This window comes from Carassius auratus, chromosome 14 (genome assembly GCF_003368295.1).
Source record: "Carassius auratus strain Wakin chromosome 14, ASM336829v1, whole genome shotgun sequence".
Taxonomy (NCBI): Eukaryota; Metazoa; Chordata; class Actinopteri; order Cypriniformes; family Cyprinidae; genus Carassius; species Carassius auratus.
In genome coordinates this window covers 23,515,424-23,528,403 of record NC_039256.1, presented here as the reverse complement: position 1 = coordinate 23,528,403, position 12,980 = coordinate 23,515,424, and the positions used below count along the sequence as shown (strand labels likewise).

The following is a 12,980-nucleotide window of genomic DNA, read 5'->3' as shown; positions in this document are numbered from 1 at the left end:
TGGAGGCTTTAGTGGCCTTGGTATTTTTTTTTTATCTGACCTAAACATCCCTTGTGGACCAGTCTAAAATCTCAAATCATATGAGCATCAAAACTAGTATCAATGACAGTATAATGTTAGCATAACAGGTTTGGGGACATTGCTTTTGCCACATCAAGCAAAGGAATTTATTTATGTATTTGCCAAACAACATGTTTTATAAATCACAGGAGAAGAGAGAACAGGAAAACAAAGGCAAAGGAGTGCAACAGTGAGGTCTGCCTTTTGGATAACATTGTAGAAACTTGCTTTAGAAATGAATACTGGAATGTGACTTGTCACATGGCTTATCGTTGTGTTTACTATATTGCTTAATGTTATCTGTTTGTAAGTTGTTTTTATTGACTAGTCATGTCACATTGGTAATGCCAGCTGGTTTCTATAATACTGGTGACTGGAAAAAGAACAACACTGTCTTTTCAAGCTGAGGTAGAGAGGTATAAAAAATAATAGTGTCAATTCATAAATAAAACAAATGAAATAGATTGAAGACAGAGGAGAACCAGAAAACTGTTGGCCAGCATGCAGGTATGACAGTGCTTGTGGCAAATTTGTAGCCCTGCTGGTTGTAACTATTGACATGCCAATTCCAAGACATGTCCTATAATGTGATGCTTGAGGTAGGGTTCACTAATATAGGCTCCAATGTGCAGTTGAGTCAAAAAGAGTGGAGTTCCATTTAAAAAGGCTATAAATATAGGTCACAGCTTTTCATGTATATTATAACTGTCAAAGAACTTTTGTCTCACATCAACATGAAGTGAATGTTCACATGAAGTAACCACTCTCCAGTGGAGAGCATGTCAGTGGATATAAAGTGTTATTTTGAGCTTAGTCGGGAGGAAACAGCATTTTGGGCTCAGTGTAAGGATTACTGGAATCCAGGGGGTCAAGGGAATGGGGAAGGCACATCACTAATTGTTTATCAGGACATTAGGACTATCCCAGGACATCGGACTGCTCCCAACTAAAAAACAAAACAAGAATGAAAATATCAAGTCAATATACACTACCTTTTAAAGGTTTGTATCGGTAAGATTTGTTATTGTTTTTTAAAGCAGTCTCTTGTGCTCAATAAAGTTTCTTTTTTAATATATTTTTAAAAAATCAAAGTATTATATAATAGACTGTAATAGTGATGTTCACATTTCCAAACATTACATTTGATACAAATGTCAAATATGAATTACTATTATTAGAAAATATATTATGTCTTATATTATTAAAACACAAACAAAGAAAACATGATTTTCATAATATGATGTTACCTTTTTTAGTTGTTGTTAATACATCTGCACTTTAAGCAAACGGCGCTTGCCCTAGGAACAATATTAAAAAGTAACATTTGTATAATTAAAAGAACGTCACAAAGTATGTCAGGAACTTACATCAGAATACACGGGTCTTTGTCTTAATATATCTTACCATATTCTTGCTAATTCACTATTCATCTAATGTCGAGCATTTGTCAAGCAATGATTCTGTTAATCCACATATTTTGCTCCCATCATTATTTTCTTAACTAGTTTACCAGCAGTGCATTGTTAAACCAGATTACCTGTTACCTGTCCCAATGGATCTTCACTATCATCAGGGGCTGGGATGATCTTGCCAGTCACGGGTGACACACCGAGCACCATTGGCTTCTTTTCTGTTTTGGGAGCTCCCTCCAAGATAACCACTATGTAGTCTCGTTTGGGCTCTTCCAAAGGTGCACTTGATGTTTCAGCTGGAGCAACTTCCTCAGTAACCACTATGCTAGGAACATCTGGTTCAACAACACTTTTTGTAACTTCCACAACTGGACTTGCTGCTTGTTCCTCGACTTTACTTACTGGGGCCTCCACAACTGCACTTCCAGCATTCACCTCTTCTGCCTTCACTTCCTCAACCACTGGAATATCCTCTTCTGCCACTGCAAGTGTTTCATCGAGTTCTTCAGTTGCTACAACAGGTGCGTCTTCAGCAACAACAGCAGGAGCTTCTTCAGTTACAAAGGAAACAGCTGCCTCTTCTGGCACAGGGGCAACAGGCATCTCTTCTATCAGTGGGGCAACTGATTCCTCTTCTGCTTCTGGGGCAACAGGCATCTCTTCTATCAGTGGGGCAACTGATTCCTCTTCTGCTTCTGGGGCAACAGGCATCTCTTCTATCAGTGGGGCAACTGATTCCTCTTCTGCTTCTGGGGCAACAGGCACCTCTTCTATCAGTGGGGCAACTGATTCCTCCTCTGCTTCTGGGGCAATAGATGTCTCTGCTGTCACTGGGGTAACTGATACCTCTTCTGTTTCTGGGGTAATAGGTGTCTCTTCTTTCACTGGGGCAAACAAGACTTCCTCTTCTATCACAGGGACATCAGATGCTTCTTCTGAGAGTACTGGAGAATCAGCTGGTGTCTCCTTTACAACTGGAGTCACTTCTTCCACTGCTGCAACAGCTGGTTCTTCTACAACTGGGGAAACTGGTGCTGCTTCAATCACTGTGGCAACAGGCTCACCTACAACATTGGAAACTGGAGGAATGGACAATTGCTCTGCTACAGGAGGCTCTACTATTATAGCGGCATCTGGGGCCTCTGCTACTTGAGAAGCTGGTTCCTCCTCCATCACTGGAGCAACAGGTGCCACCTCTGTTACTGGTACATTTTCCAAATGATCTGCTGTAGTCACCTCAGTGGGCATCTCTGGTAGTGCTTTAACTGACACATCCTCCACTGATCCAGACTCCAGAAGACCAGTCTCGATCACGGAGGCAGCAGCCAGCTCTATTGTTTCTGCTGCGGCTGTAGTAACCGACCCTACAAGATATAATCAAGCCACCCAATAATCACACACAAAAAAACAGACATTAGATGTTTGAAGTATTAACTGACTAATTTAAAGGTTTTATAACTGTCAATTTTAAGTTCAAACGGTTCATAAATATATTTGTGTGCAACTGGATTTTAAAACAAAAGATGAATCTAGACACAGACAATATAAGAAAGATAGAAACGAGACTACTAAAAGTAGAGTACAGAGGTTCATCCCTACTATATTAGGTGATAGTTATAACAACAGAGAAAAGAGTTTAAGTAGCTTAAGTAATGTTTAGAGCATTCAGGTATGATCTATGGTGTCTATCTTTACATTTCACAGAATGAAAGAGACTTTCAGTGAGTATCATCATACATGATCACAGCATGCAGCTCCATTTATCATTCAGAACATACATTAAGAGGCTTTACTGCCAAATATCACTTAGAAAGGGGCACACCACAAGTATAACTACAACAAAAGTTAAGAGATAAAACAACTCCCTATGTAGAGATGTTATTATAGGTTATAATGTATGACACCAAGGACCTTTACACTAAATGCAGCATTTAAAAAAAAATACTTTTAAAACAGAGGATGAACTTGTCAGTGTTACGATGATATATTTCAGTTTGTGAAAGCAGAATGTTTTCAGAAAAAAATTAAACACAGAATAGTTTCTTTTTATATTTATCAATTTCATTTTATTAATTGGCTTTGAATCCCTTATCCATTTTTATAACACAATTGCATTTTTTCAAATGAATGAGCATTGTAATCCTACACACATGACCTTCTTGGCAAGTTACGGAGTTCCTTGTCAGTTCAGTCATACAGAGGAATATAAAGGGAAAACTAATACAGAAACACATCTGGCCTAGTTGCTAGGGAGCAAAACACTCACAGTTTTCACAGTTTGAACTGGTGTGTACCAACTAAGTGATATCTGGCAGAGAAGCACGTTTTCAACTGAACTGTACCTGTTAGTAAACAAAACAACATGACTATATAGCAGTACATTTGTTTTTTTGGGCCTCAAATAGAAAATAAGGCAGGATAGGAAGCTGACAGAATTACAGAAGGCTGGCTCAGATTTTTGAGCAGATTGAGAGTGAAGCTAAGAGACAGAAGAACAGGAGTTGATGGTCTGAAGTGTGTCCATTGGAATGTTTGGTCACATGACAAAAAGAGGCAAACCTTGGATTCTCACAGTTGTTTCTATAGTTATCAATACTTGAAAGGAAAAAAAATTATATAATTTTCTAATATTTCCAGCAATATCCAGGAATAGAATAGCAATATAAACAATATGCTGTGGGCTATATAGTGGGATGACATTATTGCAACTCAAGCATCAAATCCTGTTGTATAACACATCGATGCAAAAACAGGAGGTACACTATAATGAAGACTATACAGTTAAACACATACACTGTCGTTTAGTTCATGAGGCTCTGAGCACCTTAAAACCTTAAAGACTAAAGAATCTACTTCCAAGGCAAGAAAAATTAGGAATACCTGCAGTATTTGAGCAATAAAATCTCTTAATTTTGTTCAAGTACCATGTTTTGTTCTTTTTTTGATGTAAGGGTAACATGTTTGGATAAAGTGAAACAGTGACCATTTTGCTGTATATGACATTTGAGTTTTGTGTATCTTGTGTGTGTGTGTGTGTGTGTGTGGGTGAGTGTTTGAGTACCCATGAGCCATTTAGGACTCTGTACTAGAAGCCTCTGCTACTGCCTCCTCTTGGAGGGCTGGTGGCATACCATTGCTCTCTGACGCCGGCTCTTCAGCTTGGATAACAGGAGTGACGACAGCCTCTGCTGCTGCTTCTACTTCCTTTGCTACCCTCTGCACTTCTTCTGCCACCGCTGCCACCTCCTCTGCGGTTTCATGAACAACCCCTGCCACCTCAGCGACCACCTCTGCAGTCTCTGCAACCGTCTCGGCAACCTTTTCCACGACGGTCTCAAGAGTTCCCGTCTTCCCTGTGGTGGCTTCGGCTGTTTCCAGCAAGACCTCAGGTGCCTCGGCAGGAACATCCTCCTCTACTGCAGCCTCTACAGTTTCTGCCACCTCTCCTTCCTCTGCACTAGCTTCTTCTAAACAGAACAAAATTAGGCATCAAGCTACATTTTCAGTTTTAAGCACACTCAAACTCACTTTTGAAACTCACATAGAAATGACTGGGCCGAAATTATATTTTGCCTAAAGAAAACCTATTTTAAGACTAAGATTGTTATAAGATAAGAAAAGCATATATTTTTGAAAAGCATATTTTGCAATCAAAATAAAAAAGAGAAATCAGTACACTGCAGTAATTCAAATGATCCTTTCATAAGTGCATTTAATTCAGATCAATCTATACTGCCATGATGTTATTACAAATTAGAGAATTAGAGATTTTTTTTTATTATTTCTAAAATAAAAATTAGTACCATTCATTATCGTTTTCTTATTTACATTTTACAGTTACATTCTCTTACAACTACATTAGTAATTTCTTACAATAAATGAAATGAAATTTTTTGAGATTTTTCATTTATAAATACAGAATAGTAATATTATAGATCTTGCAATATATAACTTTTAATTCAGGAGTGTAATGATACCTGGGCTTTTGTTGACAGTTTTTGTAAGGTGCTACTATAAAACACCAATATCTATAATTTTACTTTCCTAATATAAATAAATTAACAATCTTTTACTGCAGAACTGTACTAACTGCAAATAATATATAATAATATAATACACTATATAATGCTTTATAATGATTTTAATAAATGTTAAAAAAAGGAATTATTACTCAAATAAATGTTTTTATTATGTTAATATAATTATTAAGTTGAAGTATAATATATTATGGTAGGACACAGTAAAATGTTTACATTTGCCACCATGCCTTTCAAAATGTCTCCCACAAATCCATCCTGGAAACCCCAATAAATGGCTAAATGGGGAATATAAATCTAGCTTTGTCAAAATCACACAACCCAATCACTGCAGGCAGCATGCAAAACATAAGAATGAGAAGGGAAGAGAAACTGCGAAACTGAACAGAAACAACAGGAAGAAAGGGGCCGGGAGGAGAGGTGAGGAGAGGGAATACAAAGATGTTGAGCCTTACCATCTGGTCAAAGTTAGCAGTACCAGCAACTCTGTGAATTCCAGCAACACAGAACAACCAAAGGGGATTTGTTGTGCGTGTTTAACAAGTTAACTCACAGAGGGAAGCATTCTTTTACATCTTTCAATTTGTATTATATTAAACCACAATTAACATTTTAAATAAGGGCTTAAAAATCAAAAGAATGAAAAATATCCGTTCAATAGAAAAAGAAGGAATCTTGCTCAGAAGAGAGTTATCCAAAAAGTTCTGACTGGAGACTAGGTGACCAGTCCAGACTGCCTAAATTAGTTTACTCTCTGGAAAGAGTCAGAACAAAGAAACAATTAGGAAAGCGATTAGGTGACGCTTTGAGTTCGTTGTTTAATATTCTGTTTTGGCATTTGAAAGACCACAGTATAATGTTTGTTTGTGTTTAACTCCATTCCAGCTTCTAAGTATATTTTCATGGTAAGTAATATTATGGCTGAATAATATCATGTTTATATAATTTATTTTTGCTAAACTCTGTTAAAAATCTCTTTGAGAATTAAGTGAATAAATAAAAAAATCTCAATGAGTTAAAACCAGCACAATCTAATAAAACAAGCCTAATGGATTAATGGATTGGGCAGAGAGAACATGTTGGAGGATCTTCCTCTAGTATTGTCATCCCAGAGTGACCAATTCTACAGCGGGTAAAAACAATCTGACCCATCGGTTAAAAAATTGAAAAATAAAAAATTGTCCAACATTGGGAGTTTGACCACAGTATAGAACTGTTTATATTGGCTGTCAAGTCTTTCTGGACTGAATTGTAGTCTTTAAAAGAAGAGCACAGGTAAGTAAGTTGTGAAAAAGTGTTGTGAGAGAAAATGTGAGTGCACAGTGGTGCTGATGGATCATATACACAGCTTATTCAAGAGGAAAGTGACACGGTGTCAAAGAGAAAGCCACCCAGTTCTGATTAACAGGCTTTCCGACACATAGGATCAGGGGATTAGGTGGGTTAGAAGGGTGACATGAGAACAGCTCTTTAAATCCAATCATACATTTACATTTATGCATTTGGCAGATGCCTTTATCCAAAGTAAATGCCTTCAACGGATCCATTTTATCAGATCATACTTGCCCCAGGAACTGAACCCATTACCTTGGCATTGAAGTACCAGACTCTACAGGAATGCTGTAGCTCAAATAACACCAAGACATAAAAAATGCCGTAAAAATGCATTGTCTCATCAAAATCAGTCATGTTTAGCTCACTTTTCTTCTTAAGTCTGTAGATCTAGGCCAGGGCTATTCAAATCTTGCCCTGGAGGGCCAATGCGGTGCAGAGTTCGGCTCCAACCCTGATCAAAGTCACCTGAGCATGCTAATCAATGTTTTTGGGATCATTAGGAATCACAGGCAGGTTACTTTGATCAGGGTTGGAGCAGAACTCTGCACCGCATTGACACTCCAGGGCAAGATTTGAATAACCCTGATCTAGGCTCTTTGTCAATGCAGTTTTTGCCATTATTCTACCAATATCTTCTCACTGTAGTGTCATTACAGGATATTTGATCAGAACAGGTCATAACCTATGTGCCGAGAATATAATCTTTGTCCATTGTTTTGCACCCAATAAGGTTTCAGGATCGACTAAATGGCAGGAGACTGAAAAGTAGGGGGCGTCATCATTTAGTTAACCTTCAGACTTTCAGGAACCAAGGCTATAATACAGTTCCAGTAATAACTCTCAAAAATACTTGTCATGCACCAGTTCAGACCATGCAAGTTAAAGCAGAAGTTAGTTTTAGCAAAACTCATTTAATGGATCTTATTTGTTTCGAGGCAAACAGATGTGTTTCACAAACATTAAAAAAACAGAACTGTAATTTGTCCATTCAAATATCATAATAAAGTTATATATGGTACATCATGTGGAAATTATGACATAAATCACACATGAACTCACCATTGCCATTCTCCTCACCTAAAAAAACACAAACAAACAACAAATAATTAAATGTCAATGAATCCTGAAGCGGCTCTATAAAACTTTGTCAGCAGACACTCACTCATATCAGACCACATTACAAAACATAATATCCCCTTATTTATAATGAGAGAGCTTTTTAATGCTGCTGTCATTTAGATAAGGCAGTTTAATAATGTTTGGCTCAGATTTGATAGAGTTATTTAATGTGGTGGAAGTGGATTTGGCTTCTGACATTACTGTTCTGACCACAAATGTGAGAGGGTGCCAGATGTCTCCCACATACCCCAACTGGAAGGACTGCAATGTATTATTTAACTATTATGTCTCATATTTTTGGATACAGACATAAGCTGACAATTTAGATCAGCATTCCTAATGCCACTGAGAATGAAATTCACAGGGTTACTAACAGTGCTGTGTGAATAGCATAGTTTTTATTAAATATGTTCAACAAGATTTTTTGTATATGACCTTATGCCTGTTCCTATCATCTTGATACAGTTGTGCTAGTACTTGCATCCTACTTTTAACAGGCCATAGCCCAAACCTGAATCCCAAAAGTGACACTGACTAAATTACTACAATAAAATCGGATGTTTAACCATACCATATGTGAGACTTACTCTTGGGTGGCCATGGTTTGGGTTTCCAGTCAGACTTGGGACGAGCATCAATTTCAGAAACACGATCAACAAAACGTGCGTGGTCTGTTGCAACTGTTCTGTAAGCCTATCAGACAATTCAATAAAGACAATAATTAATTTAACAAATGATCTGACATCAAACTATATCTTCAACAGTTTATACTTACATATGCCACGGCACCTGCGAAAGCTCCACCGCAGAGGACGACATAAAGGAAATTCTCACCGGAGCCGCCAGGAACCGACGACATGAGCCTCCGTGGAACTACTGCATCGAGAACAGAGGAGTCAGACAAAGATTTTGGATGTGAGGCAACAATGTTAGATATGCTTCCTCCCTCTCTCAGTTTCAAGATTGAATCAAGCTAACCGTTTAACGTTTTATAATAATGTTTTAGTCAAAGTGTCTGACACAGCTTGAGCTTCATGGCAGTCAGCCCAGAGCTGCTGCCCAGTAGGTCACTGTCTGATTGGATTCTAGGCAATGGTTTTAGGTAGCTGTAAATATTCCTGTCAGCATTCATCTAGATATTTATTGTGTGTTTCCGAAACTCAGAAATATGGTGAAGGTGATCTAAAGTGAACAGCATTTTACATTATGCATGTGAAGTACTAAGTGGACTCAAAATAAAACAGTAATTTCAGGTTTGTATCCCTCTACATACAAGTTTTACTGCAGCAGTTTAGAACTGTTTAGTGGTTTATGTACTGAGCAAATTATTTTTTAGTACATAAAGAATATTATTTTGTCTGTTTTCTTACATAAATAATTGCTTATCACCAAATATTTCATTTTATATTCTATGCTTCAAAAACCTTTCCTTAGTGTTGACAGTTCCTCGTCCTAAAAAAAGTCAGAGGGCAGGAGCAACTTAAATTTAGAAAACCATCAGTGCAGTCCAATCACGACTGGAGGGCAAAGATCATTCTGACACAAACTCTGTAGACGTTTTAAGGAGTACAGTATCTTCAATACTCTCATTAAGATAATCCAGTCACTCATGCCCAGCTAGAGTAAATTGGTTCTAGACACCTCTGTGTTATTTATATCAATTAATCTGTTAATCTTTCCCACGAGTCAAAGGGTGAACCAAACAGAAAGCGATACATGCTCGGTTAGACTACTAAGAACCAATGTAACTTTTTCAATGTCAGCTGCTGATGACAAAATCTAATATCAAATATCTGACAATATTTACATAATACCATTTAACAACTGCAAATAAGAGATAAATGATGATAGTAAACTCACATTTCACACAATATTTACAACGAAAAAAAAATAAATCACAATATGGCAGTCATCTTGGTTTTATACTGACACCTAATGGTGTGGATGAAGCAAAAACAATGAACGAATTAATAAAACTATGTTTTTTGGTACCAAAAATGCCTTGTTTGGAGTCAGTCATATTTATTTTATTCTACAAGTTTAAGTGCAACAATTTATTCAACCTCATGTCTGTAGAAATTTGAAACCAATGAACTTTTTTAATCCAGCTAACCAGCAAATCTCCCTCCACAAAGAGATTTATCACAGCTTGATACTCGAACGGCTGAGCGAACATGAATTACAATGAAAGGCTTTAAGCAAGTGGTATCTGACAAGTGTAGGCCTACTGTCCATCCGCTCATGGCTATTTGAGGAGATATTTAGTGGACAGGACAGAAAGTTTGATTAAATCTATGCTTATTCCAACATTTTCATGTACTATTCTTATTAACTGCATTACAAACATCCTAACCTAGATTTTCACTTACATTTAACCAGTACAATCAAGTAAAGCCCTGTAAGGCCAGACAAACGTCTCACTTCAAGAATGTCAGCGTGCTTATTTAAACAACCAGGGTTTCCCAACAGGGGTCTACTAACCCCGCAGGGTACATAAAGGAATTGTGGGGGTTTGTGAGATTGAAATGCCTGTGTTAAATTAAATATAATAAGAAAAACAAATGTTTACAAGACTAAAGTAGAAAAACTAAAGTGGAAGAACTACATGCACAAAGCCATAAGTGAACAAACGAGTGAAACGAGTTTGAAAAAGCAAGAGTTAGCACACAAAAATTCACCCTAATGTATAAGAACTTGTATCTAATAAATAAGTACAAGTCAGATCTGAATTGTTCATATCTGAATGACAGATCCCCAGAGAAGTTTCCCAATGGAAAAAATTTGATACAATGGAATACTAGTCATTACGCAATAGTATCTATTTAAACTAGTATCCACACTGGAAAAAAAATAATAATGTAGCATTTACTGTGAAACTTTTCACTCTGAATTGATAGAAAATTCTGCAAATAATTATAAACAAATAGCAAGTAACATTGAATTAAACATAATAATAAGGTACAATTTTACACAGTCTCGCAAATTATAGTCTAATAATCTTTTAGTTTTATGTATGTAACTTTTTAAAAAAATCACTCTGTGTAATAATTGTTAGTAGCACACCTAATACAAGTACCTAAAAAAATAATATTAGTAATGGAATAGATACAAGTAGCTAAAAAATATGTACTAGTAGCATTTAAATAGAGTACATTTTAAGGATTAAATGTAAACTGCTTGCAATAGGTCTGTGCGCCTGTGTCTATAGCTCGACCACGTACACAACCACGTGAGCTGTACGTGGAAACACACTATGGCACCCTTCAACACTGAAGGTCACAAATCAAGCAGTATGAATACTAACACCATGATGCCAAACGTCAAATTTCAACTGATTCCCGATTACGTAATTTCGTGTTTCATAATCTATTTAGTGTTCCAGTTTGGAATAAATCTGACAGAACAATCATTAATCGAATCACGTTCAAGAGTCAAAAACTAACTTTTCGCAAGTTTTTTTTTCATTTTCTTTCAATAATATATCTCTGCAAAAATGATTATTAGTGCAGATCTGCAGTGCCCAAAATAGCTACATTTTTGTGTGATTGGTGCCAGGCCGCGGTTTGAGATGTGTACATTATGTTCCCTGCAAATGACAATGCGAACATGTGTTAGTATAGTAGGCGTGTAACTTCTGTCTGGCACTAAAAACGTAACAGTTATCTCGAAAGCCATTTAAAAATGTGGAGCACCAATAGGATCCGATGTTGAGACTGACCTTCGTGTCTTCTTAACCCTAAACCACATGCCATCTCACCCAAAAAAATTTTTTTGTAAATCACACAGCCTGCTCAAGCACATTTTAATTTTAAGCAATATACGAAATGTGTGAAATGTCACAATAAAAGCACAAAATGCAAGGCAAATAACGTGATTTACAGGAAAAACAAAACTTTACGAGGAAGATATCGCTGGTGCTCACCATTTCTACTGAGCTGCGCGCGGTTCAGGGACTGTCGCGCCAGAGGCCCACACCTCTGCCAGGCTGCTCTGCACCCAAACATCGTCCAAACCGCCACAGGAGGAAAGCAGCTTGCGGGACGAGTCCAATGGAGGCGCAATGAATGACTGCGGAAGTGCGGAGACACATTTGGAGGGGAGGAGTAAATGTGAGGGGAGGAGACAGCGCTTGTCTGAATCCTCCCACTGCTGGGATTTCGTGGCACGCATCGCATTGTTTGTTCAATTTATGCTATTTACATTCCAAAAAGATCTGTATTTACTAAAATAATCTTTTTAGACACGCTTTATCATGGCACCAGCAATAACAGAAGATTACCCTTAATTTTCCCTTATGTTGCTTCCAAAGGGCAGTACTAAATTGGAGATAAAAAATTATATATATATATATATATATATATATATATATATATATATATATATATATATATATTATATCTCCATCCTGTTCGAAAGTTTTCTTAATGCATCATGTTTCCTTCTGGAGCATGAGTGAATGTTTGATCCTTTTTTAATGGTTGAATCCCTCAATTGTCCTCAGTGTAAAAAGATGGATAAAAAAAAATCATACAGTCACTGCTGGAAAGGGTTCATATATGCAAAAGATGGTGGAAATCTGAAGAATCTGCAGGACATGGAGGAATTTTCTGCTGAACAGAGCTCAGTTTAACTCTTCAACAACCATCACAAAACAAAAAACCTTTTGTGAATCATCCAGGTAACCACACACGGTATTAAGAAACATCCTTCAAGTCCACAAACTTTTGAATAGTGTTATTTGAATAATTTCAGCTATTTTTTTTTTGTCTTGTGGACTATAAGACACATGCCTTTGGTGTGAGAGACCCGGGTTCGAATCCACTGTGAGACACCAATGTGTCCCTGAGCAAGGCACTTAACCCCTCTGACATATAAAGCAATTGTAAGTCGCTTTGGATAAAACCGTCAGCTAAATTAATAAATGTAAATGTAAGCATCTTTTGTGTAAAATATCTTACTCAGGAGGAAAGTACTAAATAAAAAGTAACATGCAAAGAATTAAGAAAGAATTGACCAT

The 12,980-nt window shown here is 37.0% G+C and overlaps 1 protein-coding gene across 4 annotated transcripts; it reads right to left on the bottom strand.

Annotated features, from left to right (window-relative positions):
* Positions 1-143: 143 nt before the first annotated feature.
* On the bottom strand, positions 144-12,055 carry LOC113114060 (protein MGARP). Of its 4 annotated transcripts, none has more exons than XM_026280776.1 (8): positions 11,886-12,055; positions 8,739-8,839; positions 8,551-8,656; positions 7,904-7,921; positions 4,604-4,936; positions 1,605-2,836; positions 1,308-1,358; positions 144-1,006 (listed from the first exon to the last, which is right to left on the bottom strand). In XM_026280776.1, exons 1-7 carry the CDS (start codon positions 11,965-11,967, stop codon positions 1,323-1,325), a joined length of 1,908 nt encoding a protein of 635 aa, XP_026136561.1. In that variant the 5' UTR covers positions 11,968-12,055; the 3' UTR covers positions 144-1,006; positions 1,308-1,322. The 4 variants fall into 4 exon arrangements, with proteins under 4 accessions (XP_026136561.1, XP_026136560.1, XP_026136562.1 ...); XM_026280775.1 differs by having other exon boundaries at positions 4,604-4,939; positions 11,886-12,053; XM_026280777.1 differs by having other exon boundaries at positions 1,598-2,836; positions 4,604-4,939; positions 11,886-12,052.
* Between the last annotated feature and the right edge of the window lie 925 nt (positions 12,056-12,980).

Excerpts from the sequence above, each read along its gene's own strand:
- LOC113114060 (XM_026280775.1), bottom strand. The coding sequence starts at position 11,967 with ATGTTTGGGTGCAGAGCAGCCTGGCAGAGGTGTGGGCCTCTGGCGCGA. Across the intron at positions 8,657-8,738 it reads TCGCAGGTGCCGTGGCATAT|GCTTACAGAACAGTTGCAAC; the intron begins GTAAGTATAAAC and ends ATTGTCTGATAG. Across the intron at positions 1,359-1,604 it reads GTGAAGATCCATTGGGACAG|GGCAAGCGCCGTTTGCTTAA; the intron begins GTAACAGGTAAT and ends TATTGTTCCTAG.